At 40.6% G+C, this 22526-nt stretch overlaps 1 protein-coding gene and 1 long non-coding RNA gene across 7 annotated transcripts in view; one reads left to right on the top strand and one right to left on the bottom strand.

Annotated features, from left to right (window-relative positions):
* The window catches only part of Inr-2 (insulin-like receptor-like), a 79619-nt gene extending 68109 nt beyond the window's left edge, over window positions 1-11510 (bottom strand). For both annotated transcript variants that reach the window (XR_011800194.1, XM_072006436.1), the window contains exon 1: window positions 10832-11510. Coding sequence is in view for 1 of the 2 variants with exons in the window: in XM_072006436.1 (XP_071862537.1) it covers window positions 10832-11510 (679 nt within the window). In the remaining variant the exon portion in view is untranslated. The remainder of the gene's footprint in view (window positions 1-10831) is intronic.
* LOC139988747 (uncharacterized) overlaps window positions 1-22526 on the top strand; it is a 161453-nt gene that overhangs the window by 111007 nt on the left and 27920 nt on the right. For 2 of the 5 annotated variants that reach the window (XR_011800199.1, XR_011800195.1), the window contains exon 3: window positions 14213-16255. The exons of 1 other annotated variant lie outside the window; for it this stretch is intronic. This is a non-coding gene — a long non-coding RNA (uncharacterized lncRNA). Of the gene's footprint in view, window positions 1-10731; window positions 10802-10874; window positions 11012-14212; window positions 16256-22526 lie in introns of those variants that run through there. 2 more of the 5 variants (XR_011800196.1, XR_011800198.1) reach the window with 2 other exon arrangements.

The following is a 22526-nucleotide window of genomic DNA, read 5'->3' as shown; positions in this document are numbered from 1 at the left end:
CCGTTACATTATAAACCAGTCACTAGCAGTCACTAGCAGTCACTAGCGATGCTTCCATCAGCCAACTTTCCACCTACGATGTGAATACAAGACTATATGTATACGTTGAATTATGAGGCACGCGTGGCAAGAACAAATACAATTTAACGGGCGAAGGGTTGAAAGGAAGCGAAGAAAGCGAAGAAATGATCGGGTCACCGACCTGTGGTCGATTAAACGAGCCATCGAGAAAGAACGGAGGTAAAACTGTAGCGACGTGTCACGAGTCGATCGAAGGGAATAAACTCTCGTATCGAGAGGGAAAGTGCGAGCCGACGTCGCGTCGCGACGCGGCTGCTCACGAAAGGTGTCAATTAGATAACCGCCGATCGTGGCTCCATTCGCGCGTAACCAATTTCGGTCAGGATGATCTGTAAACGACTGTAATCACGCCAGCGTCTTCGACATTTTCTTTCCCCAATATCGAGCAATGTCGTATAACACGTACCTCTGTAACGACTATTGATTTCTATAACGATAAGCTAACGAGAAAATTACAACAATGCTCGTAAACCATAACGAACGTAATAAGTGTTTGGAGAAAATTGGCTTTGAATGTGCTCGGTGAAGCGTTAATACGATACACGTGATACGTGAAATTATGGAACTTTCAAATTCGATTTTTTTTGAACACGAGATCTCGAGACAAACGATATTAATCTACTTTTTGAATTAACCTAGTAATTACCATTCGAGGATCGTAAAACGAAATGTCTGCGTTTAAACGCTCATTCGAAACGATTTCCTGCAGATACTCTGGTTTAGATGCTTCATTGTAATATATCGAAGAAGTCTGCGTTTGAAGAATTTGTTGCATACCACGTCGGACACGCAGGTGGTCCAAGTACATGGTCCAACGATATAGCCAAGCCGTAAAATTAATGGTGGAAAGTACAAATGTTTCAAGTCTTGGAACAACCATTTAAATCTCGATGACCGCCTCCGTATCTCATACGAACCTTGTGTTTTGCACACATCAATCGTGTCCGTACGAAATACATACATTTTGTGGTAGATTTCGAAGCAATCGTCTATAGTTACACGATACATACAATGTCATACTTTTAACACTTTGACGGCCACTGTCGCGTAAACGTGATTTCGTTCTGCTATCTGTTATCGGCCATCATCGCGTTTACGTGACTTTTTGTTCTCATTTAATCAACGCTTACGCGTGAAACAAATGATTTCTATATTTGACAGCGTTCTATCAAAATGAAACGATTTACCAATGCATCGAATAGATCGGCAATTTTTAAGTCTAACGGCGATAAATAAATAAATAAATAAATTCATACGACGTTTAAGAGTACAAAATAAGTTAAGATAATACGATAAAGATTCGATAACGACGAGGGTGTCGATGAGATTTTCTCAAAAAGTGTATCATAATTATCCAATAATAGATCGAGTGAAAAGCGCCAGCGGTTGGCAACAAGATCTACGCTGAAACGTACGGTCGTCGATGTGTTAACGGCAGTATCTTGTATCTCTCTATCTGCTCCGTATCTCTATATACTACGCAACGTCTTTGCGGATTGGATCCTTTTCCCTTCGAAACAATTTCCCCAATAAAATGGTCTGTTGGAAACAAGGAGGCTCTCTATCGTATGCATACGTAAATCGTATTTATAAATCCTAAATGGATGCCAAGCATATTTGCTTCATATTTTAATTAAGCGGTAGTATAAAGTACCGTTAGGTCGTAAAACTAATATAAATTATCGTATCATAAATGGTACCGATTGATGCCTATTTTCTTATCTCTGCAGAATCTTTTAGATTAATCTGTACCGCTACGTCTTTGAAGAAATCTATATTTATAAGTAATGTTCGTATTTCCGTGAAATGGTAACTGCCGTTAATAAATTAAAAGAAAAACAACGCGAATTACTCGAATTCCTTATTTTCGTTATTAATTGCAGTTGACGTATATATCGGTGTTATTTTATGTCGATCGTTCGTATTTTATATCGATCGTAAAAGATATTTATATTTAGAATGTAACGAGTCGTTCGAGCAACTTTCAACGAAGTTAAAGGTTTAACTCATTTTCCTCCGACGTATTTTCCGCGCTAATATTCGCCATATCCGAAGCAAGGGCGCTGGAAAATGTAAAAATCCGTGACGTCATCAGGTGCATCTTTAGAACGTAGAAATAATCACGGAGACGCGATCGTGCGAGTCGCCGGGATGATGTTCGATATGTCGCGACGATATTTGCATAATTCCACCGTTCGAGACGAACAAGCGTCTCTTGGCTAGCCGTTCCGTTTCATTTTAGCCCTACTTGAAACAAAGTTGGCGATGAAATATGGGCTGCCGCGTCACGACGATTCGTCTTTACGACTTTCCGCGTTTCGTCGTGATTTTCTGCCCCTGCCTCTCTCACCGTTTTACGCTCCTTCGTATACACGAGCCTTCTCTTCCTCTTATCTGGCTCTCGCGTGACGAATTTTGAAAGTGCATTATCAACGCACGGGAATGGGGTCGACACCGCCGATGGGCTCACCAATTGCAGGCTACATTACCAAGATATTATCCGGTAAAGTTATGCGGCTCTGTAAGGAAAGGTCAGTTGCTGGCGAGAAGTTAAGCACGTTCGTAGACGGTGAACGAGAAGTGCAACTTCGATCCGTTTAAAAAACACGCCGAGCAATCTTATTTTTCTCGGATTCTGATTTTATACAGCTACCGAGCTTATACGTAGTACGGTAATTACTTGCTGATCTTCCTCGGTTGTTTGATCGATACAAGTAAATAGAAATAGAAATTTTAATTGGGAAATTCCTTATTAAAGCAAATAATTATTTCCTAATGCTGTAGGACCTTGCAGTACCGTTACGTTAATCGACTACGAAAACGTGTAACACAGCGCGATCTTGTTCCGATCGAATCTAGATCCTATACTGAATGAAAGAAAAGTTACTTTCCCATTTCCTCAAATTTCGTACAAACAGATAGAAACGCTGATATCAATTAGAAAATTCACTGTACGATCCTGCGAATATTTTTGATCTTTCACGAGAACCATGAAAAATTGCATCTATTTACTCGCCGTGAAAATACAAATTCTCATCTGTTGATCGTTTCCTCGCTGATCCAAATTAATGGTCGCGTTTCATGCGAGATTCGCACGTGTCCTAATATGAATAAACGTGTACATATTATTTCTATAATGCTAAGTTTAAATAGAGAAAAGACACGTTATGAAGCTTATTGTCTTCGTTGACGTTGATACATTTTAAGCGATGAGTAGAGACCGAGGAACATAGACAGATAAGATTCGTAAGCCTTCGGAGTGGAAATCGCGCCGAACGTATAAGCCGTGTATAATACACGGTCGAGAGGCGAACAACCACGAAATGCAAATTGCCTGAGCAATTTACATGCCAGCCCTACGATGAGTACTTCGGAGATAACATTCTGTTTAACCAACCGATACGTTGCTGTTTCTTCGTTGAACAAATTCAGTTGGCCGATGTCCGTTAGATACCAAGAAGTACATGGGAAAAAGTGTACGGGAAACAGTAGCGTTCGCAAGACAACACGAAATGAACTTTGCGAGCAACACAGTATAGCGACGAAATCTCGTTTTCTTTCTGTTTCTTTTGGTTCCCTCTCTGCGAGGCGATGTCGAGCGTAGCGGATAAACGCGATAGAAATGGCTGGGCGATTAATGGAAAAACGAGAAGGGAAGCGAGACCGAGGCTGACCGCGTTTAAACTGTGTTTTTCGTTCGAACGAAGCAAAAAAGAAGGCCGAGAAGGAGAAAGAATAAAGACCAAGGTTCACAGTTAAGTTTGCAAGGTGTTTCGAGTCGGAGTTGCGGTCAAAGTTCAACCGCGACTCGGCAAGAATGTAACCATTTGGGGGCACCCGGAAGCGAGTTCGCGTGCACGGAAATTGTGTATGCATAATAGCGGACTTCTAAGAACCAAGCCATAGCACGTAGACAAATTAATGCAGATTTGCATGACTTTTTTCAAAAGTTAAATACCTCGGAAACAACTTCACGCCGGCTTTAACCAGTTCGCGCTGATTCGAACGAGCCGCGAGGGAGAAGTACGTATCAGTAATAATCACTTGTCGTTTCTGGTGACAACTTATTGCATTCAAATCGGAATATTTTTCCTCTTTCTTAATATTCGAAGTTATTACGTTTCTCGTAACCATAAAATCATCATCGAGTAATTTATAATATAAGTAGGCGGATGAAATCAAACAGGTAAATTTTTACGTAACATAAACTTCAACAATTTTATATTAAATTTACGATGTTGGAATTCGTCATCGTGTGATTCAATTTGCCAGCTTCCATTCGTTTATTCGTGTTTCGTTTGCGAAATAGATAAAAACGTTTCTTTACGAGCCACGTGTAAATATGTAGATGCGTGTCGACGCATCGGAGCCGAACGACGTCGGTAACCGATGCAGCTTCCTTCTCACCTGCTTTCCTCGCTCGCTAATTCGACCAGACGGAGAGAGGAAGGAAGGCGTCGGGTTAAATATTTCCAGCCCATTTACTCCCCTGACATTCAATTCACTGTGCTGTCTGTAGCCGATGTTCCGCGTGATTCGCCCGAATTACGTCTGTGACACGGTCCTTTCGCATTCGCCGGAGGAATCCACGCAAACCAAATGTTTTTTTTTTCTTCGCATATTTAAAATTTAGATCGGCTATCAGGAGGCGTATTCCGATCGTATCGGTCAACGAAATTTCCGAAAGTTTTCACGTAATCCGAACAAATCCCGACCATGCAAACGCATCTTTCGATCTGTCTGATTAGGAAAGCTGTAACCCGTTAATTTCACGGCTGACGCTGCATGTAGGAAAGACCAGGGCAAGTTGATATATTTTTCAGCTTTTGATTTCTGCAATTTTTGTTTCGATCAATAATCCGAAAAAAATCATGCTAAAATATAGCATGTAGTGCTATGTATGTACGAATCAATAAGGTCGTTTTGTCAATCTTACAAATATTTGCACATCGACTCAGTGGCAATGAGCCTTCCCTTGCCGCGATACGAGCTTTGTCAAAAATACCTTGCGATATTTCTTCGTGTTTTGTTCTGTTAATGTAGTTTCAGACCATTTTCAAAGAATCGAATTTAAAAAAGAAAAGAAAAATATGTAGCCGCGGTATAGAAATGCCTCAAAGCAGGCGTATCGATGTACCCTATTATGTACCAATGTAATTTATAATATACAGTTCTACATAACGTAGTTTCAGGCAAATGGAAAAGGCAACACGAATATTTATTGCTATGGAAACGAAAACGATTGAATATCGATCATCAAGGCCTAACGTATATGCATGTACGAATGTACACCTTAGCATAAGAAACACTTGATTAATGAGTTTCAGATACCCAAATATAATCGAGTTACTGACCTACTACATTACAAAGTATCACATATCTACTTAGTTGATAAAGATATTTATTCTTGACAAAATCGATTTCAAATCTTGCAGTCGAAGTCTAAAACAAATTCGGTACGGCAAAGATTAATGTTTAAACTTGTATTGCATACGGTCAATAGTTGGCACGTTCTTATCAGTGACTTATTTATTCTATTCGTTGAAGCAATCGATATTTATTAACACGCAAGAGTTTGAGATATTTATTTTAAGGTTTAAAGATATTCACGAAATGAAAGAAACGAGAAAGACAAAATAAGATAAGAAATAATTTTATACTATTTGTTTACTTTTAGTAGGTTTATTAGAATTTGTCCTCGTTATAATATTGTATCTTTTGTTTTTGCAAACAGCGACGTTTCATATTTAATTTATGGACCGCGAAACGATTTTACGGATTATAAAACTTTCCGATTGAAATTATTAATCTATTTAATCCATGCAATTATTTAATATATTGTAATACTTTGTTTGTCCTCGTTGAATAATTGGAATTTCCCTCGAGATGTCAAAACATTGATAAATACCTATAAAATAATGATAACCGAACCTTTTCCTGCAGTATATATTAATTTAAAATTATATAAAAGCTCAAACATGCTTGTTCACGTTTCTCTCGTTAAAAAAATTCAAGTTCCCTCGTTAAATAAGGTAACCTAAATTTTTGAGCCACGACCATATACTAACGATACTGTGAGATAAAGTCTGCTCGCTTTGCATTTTACGTATATATGTATAGTGTTGCAGGTTTTCTCGATTAAAGTTTGGCAGAATATTCTATGGAAATAAATAAGAGAAAAGAGAAATGTTATATACACACACACCGCTTGAAACTTTATTAAAAAGTTATAATAAAATGAAATATCCGAATGGAAAAACCTGGAACATCATATATAGTGTGTATATTAATACACGGAAAATGGTAAACGTCAAACATTTAAATAGAAAAAAAGGAACAGAATATTACATTAATATATAATTTTATAATATGTATCGTACCAATTATGTATGACAGCATATTGTGAAACGTTATCAGATATTTTATACATTTTAATATTTTTAGATTAATTATGAATTGTGTTCATCGCGTTAGTGAAAAGAATCGCCTTCCATCCGTGCATTACATTAACGATCGTACAATATAATCACATTATTGTATTATATAAAAGTGTTACAAATTGCAAAAATAAATATCTACTTTTATCCAAGAAACAATTTCGCTGAAGAAAAGATTTATCATTTTTGACGTTTCAGGTCGAATAAATACGAGCGTTATTCGCTTATACATATACGAGCGTAATAAACCTGGAACGAATATTGCCTCCATTACAACATCACGCGTTGAAACGAACCGCTTTGAAGTAGAGATTTTACGAAAATACGAACGAATCGATTTTGTATAATGATTAAGTTGCGCAAACGCATATTATTTCTGTAATATTATGAAACGGTCGATAATACGGGCCAGTATCGTCCCTCTGATAAATTAAAGATATAAATTAATGATATCAAAGATATTAATGCTGGGATGATGTAACTCTTGAGAAACAGTGCGAATTGTTTCAATAGGACGAGCCCTTTTGTTGAATCTGGCCGAGGAACACGATTCTCGCTTTACAAAGAGTCGAAGCAACTTTCCAATGCAAAAGTAATTTATTCTGATTTAAAGTCTACCGTGAGTCTATAGAGAAAAGGGAAATTAATCTCGTCGAAAAATGAAAAAGGTTTTACTTTTGTGCGATGAAATATCAAAGCACCATGACGTACAGTTAACCCACGTTCTTCGTCTCTTCTTTCACATTTTTTCCACCATCGCCAATGAAGATATTCGGTCAATCGTGCGTCAGAAAATTTACTTGCAAGCCATCTCATACCTCTATCGTCTCGTAGAAGGGCAAATTTAAAATTCAATATGTTCTCCGCGTCAAAACTATCTCTTCGTTTGCTTCTGAGACTAAACATACATTTTTCTCGCCCTTTTCAACGTCAGGAAGATATCGAATGTGTAATTATAACGTGTGATCGCAATTGCTAAAATTGATGCGTGGAATTTGTCAATATTATGCAAAAGAACTAGTTAAAACTATAGTAACTTGTGACCTGGAACATGTAAGATTTCCCTAATAATATTGAGCAATATGCGTTTATTTTATAATACATTTCATCCCCGATAATACAAAAAGGTCCAAATATTTATGGGCAGCAACTTAATTACACCAGCTTCTTGTCGCAGAAATGCAAAGTAGGTCGAAAACCTGTCCATTACGAAGCCTTTAGTGACTTCGGTAGTGTCTACTATTAATCCCTATCTTCCGCTTGACAATTCACTCCGTCTGATGACTTATTAACCCGATTCGAAGTAACGATTGGGAAAGACCAGTTCTCGAGGCGTTGAAATACTTTGTTCGAGCAACAGGAAGAGGAGTATCGATCGACGAGGTGAAAAACGCGGAATGTGATAACCTGATATACATTCCCGTTCATGCGTATTAAGACGCTTGCTGATTTTATAGGAAACGCGATAACGAATCGAAAATAATAAAGAGATGATTAATTAATCGAGGAGAATTTTATATTCGCGCAATGTTGCAATCCAACATGGCAAATATAGTAAATCTTACTAACAATCTGTCGACAGTATCACAGTTTTCTAAACTGTCTTATTAAAGAAATTGAATGCGAATTCCGAGACTCCAAGAAGTCTATTGAGAATCTAAATCTGCATCGTAAAATCATCTGTAGCATTCGTGCAGCCGGATAATAAGAAATATGATAAAGACGCGACAGGTGTACATAGACAAAAGAAGAATTAATTTTTGTTATATCACGTTGACAGCAGTATTATAACATCGAATATATGGATGCTTTATCCGAATACGGATAAAAACATATAAAACGGTTCAAATTTCTTTTATTATCGACTTTTATTATCGAAAGTTTAAAAATCATCAAAAATACACTTGTCGTATTACTCCCGTGTGATCTTTAAATGTCATAATACTTATGAACGGTTATGTACCTACATGTATGATGGCTTGATCATCGACGACGCGGAAAAATCAACGAACCTGATATCCGAGCTGCAATTTGGTCGGCAATTAATTAATATTTGCATTCGCGCGGACGTTCGGTTGATGCGCGCACGCCGGATAGACGCGGTCAATATTTTCGAGCGGATTTACAAACAGCTGGGAGGCGAGGGTTTCTGCCTTCGTAAAATACGGTCGTGCTGGCGATGCACTTGTACGACCGTACCCTCAGATTTCAATGATGTTTCTTCGAACTTAGGAAAGCGAAGCAAAGTATCGTTGCTACTGCTTTCAATTGCTTTGATGAATGGGTATATCAAAAGCAGTTACAAACGAAAGTTGCCCAATGGTCTACGAAAAGGATGCAAATTGTTACGAGAGTTGGAAAAGTTAAAGAATTTCTGGTCTAGAAAATAGCGATCTACAACTCGGAGACGCTGAGACAAATGTGTGATTATTCCGAGCGTCGTTTGCTTTGCTATACAGTATTCCTCGGATCATTATAACTGGCTTTCGAGATGAGAAATTACAATAATCCGGGATAAGGAAAGTTGACTGCATGTCCTCAAGCATATTACCGTATTTATGAATATGAATATTCACCTTTATAGCTCACGGTTCCCTCGTTTAGCAGAGATAATGAATTTTCTGTTTTCCGTTGTATAATATATTTGTGAATATTACATTGACGTATATAGATGGAATTTTTTCAATGAGAACGGGTTTCAACGCGATCTGATTTGGTCCGTTTAATGTTACAATTTTCCACGATCCTTTTACACCCGATGTTCCATATACATTGTGCTTTAAGAAGTTGTTATGCTAATGAACTGGACGATAAATATATTTGCGTTCGATAAAACTGATCTCATATTTCAATGCGTTATATTTTCTTTACAAAATCGCCAGTAAAGAACGAAAGAATTTCCATTACCGATAACTAATAAAAAGAAATTATTTGTTTCTGTACCCTTTCTCAAACGATAGAAAGAAATCCTATTTTTAAAGGGTTAATATATACTCTATATATTCTAAATAATATAAAAGAGTATTTGTATTCAGTTTATGTAATTAGAACAATTTCTATCTATTCGTAACGTTCTCATAAACGTACAACGTAAAACAAAAATGTTTCGTTCTCTTTTTCGGTAACCAATCATCAAACCCAACAACTGTGAACATTGAACGTAACAAAATATGGTGGTAAAACGGCGGAAATACGATTAATATAAAAATACATGGCAGAAGACGTTACGATGATCCAGGGAACACTGCATCACTCTACGTATATATTTTGATTGTTTACGGAGTGATCGATCTTTGCTACGTTATCGGACTAAAATAGGGTCGTTAAAAAAAGCGAGAATGGGAAAAGCACTAAGTACGCATGCAAGTTTTATCGGTGTTCTTTTAAATCCTGTTTCATACTCCGATGTTCTGTTCATCGAAACGAATTAAGCGGAATTGCCAGCGATATTTCGCGCGTCGCATCGACCAACTGTAATATCATTAAGCCAACGTTAAAACTGTGCCAAATGTAATTAATGCGCAGCATGGATTCGAAATTCGATTACCGACTGTGTTTGTTGTCCCAGTTCATTATCAGTTTTCCGGTTGCTTGCGAAGCATTCCAGAGGGAGCAATCCGGAAAAAAACACCGGTCGAAAGAGAGAGAAATCGTTCGTTCGTTAACGTACACGTTTTCACTTCCTTGAAACTCATTTGAGAATTTTATACGATAGTAGCTATTCTCGAGAGATACACCGGTTCAGAAAAGTATTTGAACAGTTAGCACAGGACACTTTTACGTCGATATGGCATGTTATACGAAACATTTTGAAATTTTATTAGCACTGTAATCAGACTGTCACGATTGTACTGATCGAATTTAAAACCAATCGAAAAATGTACCGTACGGAATGTAAAAATATACAAATGTATGAATCACGTATAATTGCAAACACACACAAGTTACAAGATATTTATCGCGCACATATACCGAGTAAAAAAAAATTAGCGTACGGTATAAATTTCAGAATGTTCTGTATAACACATAATACGTTCATAAAAGTCACCTACGAGAATTCGAAAACTTTCGTCAGCCTGTTCATTCGTTTTTCCTTAATTAACGTAAAACGATTCCTTTTAATTGGATCGAACAATGAAATTGAATATTTTATAATCATCGTCCGATATGTTTGCACACGAAGAGTGGAAAAAATGAGTTTCGGATGTTACAGGCAACGCATTAACCGAGCGTACTCCTCTTGCCATGTGCCGTCTCAAATGTCATCTCCCGAGCGACGAACGGTAGATACAGACGTAACTGATCGAACTCACCTCCCTCTTCTTTGGAGGAACCTCTTGACATTCCCTTTTGCAGGTTCGCGGAAATGGAGGGCACGAGTACCAATAGGAACAAAATCGTCCAGGCTAACGCACGCTTCTGCCTGGTCCAGCGAAACGATCTCCCCGGCCTCGAACTCCACCGTACAACGCTGGAGACGTAGCTGGTCGAGGAAGCGTCAGACACCAACCTGTCGCGCTGTGATATCTTGGAGGAAATCATGGTGCGATTTACGTCACGATTCACCACTTGTCGTTGCCCGCGTCTTGTTACTCGATCGAAACGTCCTTCCGTGCTTTTCTCGTCTAGCGTGGAATAATCGCAGATTCGTCCACGAAGACGCTCGCAGAGATCGCAAACGTTGCTTTGATTTTGGCGATTCGGCAAGAAGAGAGAAAGTGGCGGTCCGTCGTGTCCTGATGTGGCACTGCCTGACCAACAGTGACAGTGACGGAGGACACTGTTCGCATCTTCGCTAGTGTCAGTCAGACGGCAGGTGGTTTCGCAGATCCTGGTCGTGGTGGAAGAACAATCGTCGACAGGGTTAGCGTTGGTCGAGAGACGGGAGGAGGTCGTGGCGGCAACCTTCGCGAGAGTCACGGCGATCGTCGACTCCTCGGACGCCGCTACGCTACCACCGAGCCTGCGCGTGCACCACGTTAACGGCTCCATGTTTGGATTTCTCGCAGATGATGGACAAAAAATTTTCTGGATAATCGTCACTTCGAAGACGGACCTTCGAAGAACAGGATTCGATATTCTTCTCTGCTGTATTTCGCCTACACTGACTCAAACGGCTCTCTCTCTCGCTATCTTGTCGTTCATCTTCCTCGAACTCGATCCAGTCTTCTGGTTCTTCTTGAAGATTTCTCGATGAACGTGTTTCTTTCCTTTTTTTTTCTTACTCGAAGAAGAATCGAAGATGCGGTGGATGAAGATTCGAGGAAGATCGACGAGACTCAGGACCAATTGGAGATTCCTTCGGTCGATGGTAGAAGAGACATCTCTTCTCGCGCTGTTGTACAGTTGTCCGGGCTCAATCCTGTATCGAGGATGAGCCGAATATCAGTCCCTTCCGATGAAGAAACAACATCGATGACTAGGTAGGTTGAATGGCGCCATCGATTTCGACTTTGATCCAAGTTCAGTTTAATGAATCAAACCACAGGACCTTGCCACTCGTCTCACAGTACACAGTCGATTTTCTCTCTCCTTTATGAGAACACTTTCAACCTCCGCTGCTTAACACTTTCGCCGACATATGCGAATCGTCTTCGTGTCCTGTTTCTTCGCCGATATTCCCATCAATTAATATCCTGCAATCAGAGAATTATAACGTATGAATTATAACGACTGGCTACACATATCAATTTAATATCGTCTTTTGTGCACGCATTTTATCATATACGTTTGAATTCGCTCGATTTCCTCATAGAAGGCTCGATTGAATAAACAGCCGCTGGGCGATGATATTTAACCGGAACCCGATGTACTTGGCGGACAAGGTAAATACATATCAGGAAATAAATGTTCGCATGAATTTTATGTAGGAAAACGTCAATATTTAACCCGGAGGGCGGACGCGATTTAATCGGCCACCGTCTGGCTAACGCATGCCCTTCACTGCGCTCGTCCACCACGATGAAGAACTATTTACGAGCCAATTTTTCTCCGACCTCGCTACATTCAACGTATATGTAAATGTAATCTGGTATAATTACGGTTTTTTGTAACGTGTTCATCGATCGACTCGAAAATCAACGCGGATTAAATTCGATGTTTTTTAAACCAGAGTAGCATCGAATGAAAAGGTTATTGTTTATCGGGCGATTTATTCGGCTATATTATGCAGAAAGTTATCGAGCCTCAAAATTCTAAAAAACTAATTAAATCTAGTATGGATTCCATGTCATTATCCCGTATTATTATTGTTATTATTCAAGAGTATAGCCCGTTAATACATTTTACATTACGTTCATTCCTAGACACGGATATTTCTTATACGAATAGAATTAAAATAATGAAACGAGAGATGGAGGATTAGCTGCGTTATTCGCTTGCGTAACGTAAGTTTGAAGCTTACGCTTAAAAGAAATTGGAGAATCGAAACAAAAGTCCAGAATATCGACATAAAAGTTGGATAGCTTCGGATAATTCTATCCATGAGGCGTTACTCGCCACGTTAGTTAGTTAGCTTTAAAGGTAACGGATAGAAGCCTTTTTTTTATGCGTCTAATGTGTCAATATTGTGCTCTTTATTTTACAAAAAATTGTCAACCCATAAAACAACTCCTACGTAATAAAATTATTGAAACTACCAAGGTATAGTTCCATTTTAGGTTTATAATTGTCTCGCAGAAAACATTCAAACCACTTGGTTATAGTTAAGCAAAATGAATTCTCCAATTCTCTTGAAATAATAAATAATAAATTGAAAATATGAAATAATAAATCAACATTATGGATATTTTTACGGATCTACCAATGTCAAATGTCAAGTTATATCAAACGCAAAGCTTAAAACTTTACAAGAAACGAAGCACCTCGTTCCAGTAGATCGTTTAAACTTTTATGATAAATTAAACAATGACAATGGACTTATCGAAGACAAAGAGGGCTTCAACGTAAAACGTCTTGACTTTACTTACTTTCAGGAACTACAGAAATTTAAAATAATATTAATTATACTGCTCGTTATTTGATAAGCCGTTGAAAACAACTGTAAGAAAACGAAAAGAAATGAAATATACCTAATAGAAATAAAGCTACTCTTCCTTAAGAATAAAAATCTCCAAACTAAATTTATTCAATTTCGCGTGATTGAGGTTTTTACATAACATGGTCCAATTAAAAGTCGCTTGACTCTAACGAGCTATTTTTATATTTTATTTCGACGGAGGTTAAGAGGGCACACCTCGTTAATAGTTCCTTCTTAATTTTCTTCGAATTTTTGCACAGAGTATTGTGCCAAAGCAATTCACAAGGAGACAATCGAGAAATTGTTTGCTTCAGATAAGAAAATGTAATTTCTTCAAATATAGGTAATTCGAGTTTCTCGTGTCATACGTGAAATGCGGTATTATTGTGCGAACAATGGGCATTTGATCGACAGTAAAGTTACAAGATCTTTTTCGATCCGGGAAAAATGTCGTCTTAAAACGTCTCTTACATCTTTCTCGAAACCATGTCTTTTGGCATGGCCGTAGCAAAATCCCTGAAACTATTGGGTTGGCAACTAAATATCCCATGTCATATTCGACGTAATACGTATTCTCCCATTCAGCATAACGTACTGTACAATTTAGATGAATAAGAGTACTTTCACATCTCAATTATTTGTGGAAATGTTTGACGTAGGAAATTGAACGTTTCAGATTTTATCTTGGAAAAGCGTAAATGAAGCGTGAAGGGTGCACGACGCGAAGCGAAGCTATTTCCACGACATAATTACAATCACTTTAGGAAACGACGGAGAAACGTTGTTCTTGGGCCCGTTCAACGTCGTGGTAGATTTTCTCGAGTCAACGTTTATCTTTTTAATCCATTTCGTAAATAATTTCCACTGGTAGAACTTTAAGGGGGATGGATAGGGTAAAATTGAAAAATCCATCTCGTTGCTCTTGTTACAAAAGGCTTCCGCTATGAGACACGAAAAACGCGGATGCGTCAGGCGAGAAGATCGACGGATCCCGGAGGCTATAAATCCAATTAAAATTGGAAAGTTGTACGGCTGTTGTAACTGCGGCAGCTCGCGGCCGATTTGAGGGCGCACAAAGCTCGTCCGCTCGGCGTGTGTCGGCCAGCAATATTCGCGAGGACGCGTAGGATAGAGCATCATCGTCCAGGAATGTTTGTTTGCGAAATTCGCCGCTGTGGAACGGCCAAACGGTGCTTTTCATTACGCGAAGCCCTATACACAGGACCCTTTTCGTTGGACCGCCGCCCACAGCGTCGTTCACAACGCTGTCCAGGGTTTACGTTGCCCTAGCTGCCCTTTCGCTTCGTCACGCCTCTTTCCACACTCTCTCTCTACGCAACTAGTATCAGTCTTTTTTATTACTATGTTATTTTATTTACAGAGATTTACTTGTGCTGTTTTAAAGATAAATGGTAGATTTTTGTTTACCAGATCTTATATTTCTTCCGTCATTGATTAAACTTTTACCTTCTATTTCCTATTGTTTTATGTCTATTACGAAGAAGTTTAATAAATACAATTTCGAGCGCACAATTTGTTTCGTAAATTAAGAACCTATAGATCTAGAACCTTTGTATAGAATTCTGCACGGATTTGCCATAGCAATTGCAAGAATATTAGTGGATCGTAAAAGCACATTGGTAAGAGTGATTTGATTCGAATCGAATTAGGGTTGGTATTTGTCGGTTTACTCAAATTAATGGAAAAATTGGAGCTGTCTCCTTGTTACAGCGGTCCCTTCGATTGGTAGACGTGACCATATGAGATTGAAGTAAATCTAATTCATTACTGACAATCGGACACATATTCTCGCCAGCTCGGCACGGTACTTTTACTTTTACGACTGTTTCTAGCTTGAAATTCAACCGTCTGATTGGTCGGTACGAGGATCGTTAGTTTAGAAGCGGGACGCACACTCGCTCAAAGTAGAATACTTAACGAGTTGGCTACTGAGCTAGCCACGTACTCTGTTCTAAGAATAGAGGAACATACTTCAATGAATACGTCATCCATCGTCATTCATCGCTACGAATTCAGGCCATCGAGTTTTGATAAAACTCATTCCCCGTTCGAATCGGCCGTTTCGCGAGGCTTCTCCCTCTGGCTTCTTCCGTGCATCTTGAGTCGTCGCGAAAGCAACTAAAAGCAGCAACCGGCGAGACGTTTCTTCGTCCGACGCGTATGATATCTCGATGTCCACGCGCGCAGATACCCTCTCGTTCTACGCTTTATAACTGGAGAGGGACGATCTAATATTAGTTCCAGCGACCCGTGAAATCGTCACTCTGTTTTCACGATGTCGACCCTCTTGCAACTATAACGAAGAACGACTCTTTCACTTGCATTCGTTCGACTCGAGAAAGAGAGCCGTAAATTAATAATCGAACCGGGTTCGTCTACCTCCCGATTCCAGACTCGTTTTGCTCGATCAAACGAAAGGAAAACACGGTTTGTCGATGACAAGAACGATAAACCTTTGTTTTGCTCTTCTGTACGGTGGAACGGTCCACATGAGAGTACTATGGCTAGTTTCACACAGAAATATGTATACCACGATAAGCATTCAGTGTTTCTAGTCACGTTCTAAAAGTTCGTATGGATTCTATGAAGTGTCAGTCGTCAATTAGAGATAAACATGGAATTAGAACGATGCGAATATATCTCTCGTTTCAGTTTAAATTTAGCACAACATTTGATTCGAATTATGGGAAAAGAGATAAAGAATCAACGGTAAAGGAACGTTATTGTAATTAAACTAACCTGATATATATAATATATATAAATATATATATGTATGTATGTATGTATGGAAATTCATATTTTTACGTGTCTAATTAGAAAAAGAGGAACCTAAGTAGAAAATTGTTTAACCTATTAAATATTATAGCAAGTAGTATTACATCTTTGCTTTTCCCACAAACTCGTAAAAATCTGTCAGTCTAATTATATCATGTAATATATAACAAAAGAAAAAAAATCAAGCTATTTCAAGATGAAATTGCAGCAGGTGTACGAATGCTTGTGGGCGGTAACGTATGTAGGTACATCTCCGTGTAGAACTAGCCTATTCGTAGAAACAGCATCGCCGACTAACACGGTATTTTCAACTTTCCCGCGGACACGGACCGTGGCTTGGAATGTCCATTCAACAGTCGCGATTCTCACGATCTCGAATAATTGTTTACGGTCGATCATACGGAACGGACGATGGCAATGTCCTCTATCCGTAAATTAGACTGACGTGAAGTAAAAAACGACCGCAGCATGCATCCATCCAGCGAACAATATCATCGTTTACGAGAGTAGGAATCGCGTGAAATCAACGATGGTACGTAATCTCGCGTGTTTCTTGTCCGACTTCTTCGATGAAGACGTCATCGCGTGGCGCCAACCGTATAAATGACCGACGAACAAATCATCGGCGAGCAAATACTCTTGACAGATACCTAATCGTAATTTATGACAAAGGGGTAAGAAATTCACACGGTAAGTAGCTTGAACAAATAAGACGACTGCATTATGGACGCGTGCTTGCAAAACACCGTTCTGGTTACCATGACACTCGGGTTAAGTAACGTGATTCGATTGAAGGTATATTTTTCTTGCTAACGAGCGATAATTGATTTATTGCGTATGAAGGGGTCAGCCGGGCCGTATACGCGGTAGCACGCGCCCTGGTACCGAGCGATCCGCTCCATTAAATCTCCGCTGCCCCGTCCTCTCCGCTCCCAATACGCTTCTTACCACTTCGTTCAACCAGACGACGACGACGAAGATGACGATGACGACGATGACCGATAACGATCGTTGCCACCCATCGGATTGTCGATCGTTAACATCTCGTTCGTCTGGAAAGCTTCCACTTAAAATCGATTCGATCGATTGAACGTCGGTCGACCCTGGTGTCGAAATTTTCGTTTCGCGATCGGACAATCGATGGTATCGTAAGGCTGAGAATGTAACGCCGTCACCGTCGTTTTCTGTCAGAGCGTTAACATTTCGTCGCAAGTTTATTCTCCCTGTATCGTCTCGACTTCCCGTACACTTCGTCTTTACGGGATTTTTATGGGATGCGTATTTCTTCCAGCGGCAACAAAATTATACAGAGTGTCTATAATCTTGAAGACGAGCGTGTGCTATCTGGTCGAACGATCATTTATTCCGAAAGGTTGCATAGAAGACAGCGAAGAAAGAGGCGAGGGAATGCGGATTTCGATGGTTCCTGAGAAAACCGCATCGGGTGGAAAAGTTGCCAATTAATCACTGGTTATAGACTACTGGAAAAATCGATTGACGTTTAAAGCATCTACCTATCCGGTTCTCTGTCTCTCTTTCTGTCTGCGTGAACACCAAAACAAGCTAAAGAAGTGGCACTAACAAGAGTTTAAAAAGCCAGGGAAACTAGATCGCGTGACTATTCTCAGAACAAAGTAAATTTTAAAACGCGGAGGTAAACTGTAGGGAAAAAAAAGCGATTATGCTTCTTCTCTGTGTACCACGGAGAATAGGTAAGAGACTTTTCAGGGCATTGAAAAAAGTCGGAATGAAGTTTGTTCCTGCGTCGAAACGCACTGCAACGTAAAAAAAAAGGGGAGTGAGAAGAAAAACTAGCGAGATACCTGTCTTTTACAAGCACTTCCGTGCGGCGTAGAGACCTAGAAAACAACTGGATTGTACATACTTTAAACACGTTCTACGTTGTTCTCTATTATCGATCGTTCTACAACACCCGAGCGCGTGGGAAAAAGCAGAGGGTTTCGGTCCTTCGGGAAACGAACCGACGCAACGAAGTGCTGAAACAAACTCGCACGACTCGTATATCTGTAAAAGGGGTCGCCGACCAAGATGTATGCATAATCACGAAACTCGTCATAATGTAGAAACGCTTGTCCCACGGAGCAGCCTGCGGGGATGCTTTTTAATCACGCTTTTATTCGGTTGTCAAAGGAAAATACCTAGGTGGTGAAACGCCCTATTTAACATTGTAATGCAATATTATTGAGAAACAGAAATAAATTGACTTACATGTCGTTTGGCGGAGGAAAAATGTATTGGAATAATAAATACTCGATAGAAATCCACCGAAAAAATTAGAAAGATGACAGTGTTATAAATAAGTATTTCAATTTCATCGAAGTTTATGAAATTCTTAGGGTCTTAGGAAATTCCGTTTAATTCTTAGGAAAATCCCGCCTTTCGGTCGAGAAAAACACAATAACGAATGGTACCACTCTTCGCAGCGTATTCCATCCGAAATGCTCGTAACCTTCCTCTTGTAGGCTGACAGACGAGATAGCGCGACGGGAACTAAAATATCCACGCGGGATGCAAATAAAGCCGACGTAGTCCGTCACATGTCGATTCGTCGCTTCGACACGTGCGCGTACCGCTATTTATCCGTATCCGTGATACGTATCGCGCTAATCGAAGAATATATTTCACTGGGAACGATGAAACGTTCTCGGGATTCGAGATCGCTGTAATGGTTAAACATCAAACTCGAACGTTAACCGGTAAGTGGATTAATTCAACATACCCAGAAAAGTTTCCACACGACTGTTGTTATATCTCTATTTTTCGCAGGGATTATTGGAACGATCGTAGCGTGGTCCATTAAGGACGGAGATCTTTCTTGACCAAATACGACGGGGATGGTGTGACACAAACAGACGAGTCAGTTACTAGGAGTACACCGTGAAACGCGAATTCGTTCTATTTACTCTACAGTTAATGTTACTTGATAAAAATATACCAAACTAACAAGAAACATAAATAAATCAATGCAAATGTTTATTTTTCGAATATTTTTAGAAGTAACTATAAACACCGAGTACGCTTAACGAGTACTGTTAACAGAGAGTACAGTCATAAGTATTAAAACTATAAGCTTTTCATAAAGCAACATTACGCGTTAGTTATATCGGTTCGTTTCGCTGCGCGTTTGTACCGTTGCGAAATGAGATTGTTCGTTTCTGAACAACTAAAAATCCCCGGGAAAAATACAGGGATGATAAAAACGAACGAAAAACTAAACATACAGAGAGATAGGCGGTCTGAATTTTTCCGTGTATGTCGAACGAACAAACGAATGTCGACATGAAAAAATCCATGAGCTCACGGATGATTCGCTTTAAAGACCGATTACCGAGTGCTCTTCGCTCGGATAGCGATTACGCGTCATCGGTTGGAAAAACATTTCAGTCAGATTAGCCGTACCGGAAACGGACGATCTGCCGCGCTTTTGATCCGTCGTCCGTCCGTTTTATGCGTCGCGACGCGGTCTTCCCGCGCCCCTGTGCCACGGTGCGTGCGTGCCGCGTGTAGTCGGTGCATCAAGTGAAACGAAGAACGAGGAAGATGGGTACATTGTTGGTCGCAGCGATGCACCGGTAGTGGGGAGGATAGTAGCGCACACACACGGCGGCCAGATAGTGGGGAGAAGTTGGGTTGAAGGGGAAGGGGGAAGCAATCGACTGGTGAACGAGGAGGCGAGGGACGGAGTGGGGAAACAGGGTGAAGTACGGTCGACGCGAAACACAGGAGAAGTACGGAGAGAAAGGGAGGGGGCAGTAGGCCGCAGGCTTCATTCACCACGCCGCTACGTTCTACTATGAAGTGTTTGTGTTCGCGTTTGCCGGTCCGTCGACACCGACCATCCGACCACGTTTATCTTTCCCTCTCTCACGCTCGGCGTTTGTTCTAATTCTCCCTCCTCGTCGCTCACTTTCGCGTATCACCTGTCACGCGCTTCAAACGGAAGTCTACCGAGACTAGACATCGTATAATGGTGACGCGTTTTCGTGAAGTTCGCGCCGCAGATTTCGCTAACTTGCAGATATTTTGGATGCCTTTTTTCATACGTAATATTTCCTAGATTTAAGATGTCGCAGGTATTTTACGTAGAACCGTGTTACGTGGCACCGTGGAAATTTGATAGAATCGTAGATGATTTCGATAGAATTCTATGATTTAGTATGTCATCCGCGTGCCACAGCGCCGCGAGAATTTAAAGCTGTGAATTCCAACGGTCGGTGTTCCGTAAAAATAGAAGTCGCCTAGGGTATCGGTTCAACGCACTGAAAACACGGTAGCTCTTATACCGAATCGTAGCCGCGAAAGGAAACGGCAGGAAGAGAAGGAGATGGAGGACAGGAAGAAAAAGAAAAAGAAGAGGAAGAAGAGGGAGCGATGCGTGCGAGAGAAAGAAAGGGTCACCGTGGAATTAGACGCAGGCCACGGTGTCTTTCTTTCCTTCGAAGCGGTACACTACGTCGCATCGAGCTTCTCTATTGTCTTTTTCGAACACGCTCGATGCGTGGTTGGTTATTCGCGTACCTACAGTGTTGCGGACCGAGTGAATGGGAGAGAAAAGATGGTCGATACTCGTTCTTCGTCGCTAAAGGTTCGTTCAAACACGGCCGGTAGTTCGGTCAAGTAGCAGGTAAAGCCGAATTTACACCGTTTCATTCTGGATGATCACCGCGGATGATTCGTCGTAATACCTTGCTTCCCTCGTTTCATCCGCAATGATCCTCCGATACGAACAGTGTAAATTCGGCTTTACCTGCTACTTGGCTGAACTACCGGCCGTGTCTGAACCAGGCTTAATGCTCGTTCGACTCCTCTCTCCGGTCCTGCCATTCCACGAGAAGAATCTCGTATATCGACTCCGCAGCCCCTTCTTCCTCGATTTAACGAGTCGAACCTTTGACCAATCGCTGGCGAGGATCGTAGCAAACGACGACGCCGCACCGCGAGTAATGGTACTTGAGAAGCTACATACGCACTACATTCATGGGTTTCTGGCTGGTGTCGCGTCAATAGCTACGGAGGTCCATGAGCGAACAACAAAGACAATCTCGCGTCACCTCGTTCCTCGATCCATCGCGGCACGCTCTAGCCGCGTGTCGATAGGTCTTGCGAATCTTTTTTTCCAACTTGTCTCGTTTTGTCTGGCTCCGCTTCTCTCGCAGACTTTACATTCGTACGCGACACTCCGTTCTATCTTGGAACGCAGTCGTTGCGCAGACAGCGTTCCTCGTCCTCTATTTGCTTCATTTCTCGATTTCCACCGAGTCGCACGCGGTCCCTCGCTTTCTTCCATACCGCGCGTTTTTCTCGCCGCGTCACATTCCTCCTCCACTTTCATAAAACGACCGCATATGAAGAGCATAGAGAGGAAGAACACGATAACCAATCTTAAAACTTAATAACTAAATAACTATGTTATTAAAATTGTGCCTGCATTTGTCACATTAAGTACGCAGTTTTACATCTTATTGTAACATTCCAAAATTGTCGATTGTCCTGATATTATACACGTAGATACGAGATTTGACAGAGGTTCGTGATCTATCTTTAGAAAACTAGGTTTATTTTCGAAGCTCAGCCGCCACCAAGGGCCACGAAAATAAGAAAATCGACAAATATGGATGCGTCACGGTCTTTCGTGTATGTTTAAACACACGATGATACCAAGAAGAAGCGCAAAGAATCGAGAATTTCGAGAGCAAAATTCGCGACGTTTTGTAGCAAGCGGTGTACGCGACCTGTTTTCCGGCTACTTTTTCTCCTTCCCCTGAATAAATTTACATAGTAACGATGGGCCGCGCTTACGCTTACGGTTTACGTTGTACTAAGCTGCTTCTTCTCGTCCCTTTTGTAGGTCATACTAAAATTCGTCGTACGAAATCGATGAAAAGCAGGATTCTCGTTAGATTTAGAAAACGCAAATAGTCACGTAATCGGACTACGACGACTACACGCTTTTTCCCTTGTGGAACGCGGCAGAGATTCTTTTATTACGATTCGGTCGCAGTGCCGGTTGTTTTGAAAGCTAGAGTGCCACAGGCGATAAAGCCGAACGTAATGAGATATAGGTAATGCCAGGTTGGAGTGGCGACAAACACAACCAGTGCCTCTATCATTGTGCAAATAAAATTACGCGCTGTACGAAGGTGCGCGTGCAAAGAGGAACGCACGCGCGTTCT

This window comes from Bombus fervidus, chromosome 7 (genome assembly GCF_041682495.2).
Source record: "Bombus fervidus isolate BK054 chromosome 7, iyBomFerv1, whole genome shotgun sequence".
In the NCBI taxonomy this organism is placed as follows: Eukaryota; Metazoa; Arthropoda; class Insecta; order Hymenoptera; family Apidae; genus Bombus; species Bombus fervidus.
This window is presented reverse-complemented; position numbering and strand designations above follow the sequence as displayed.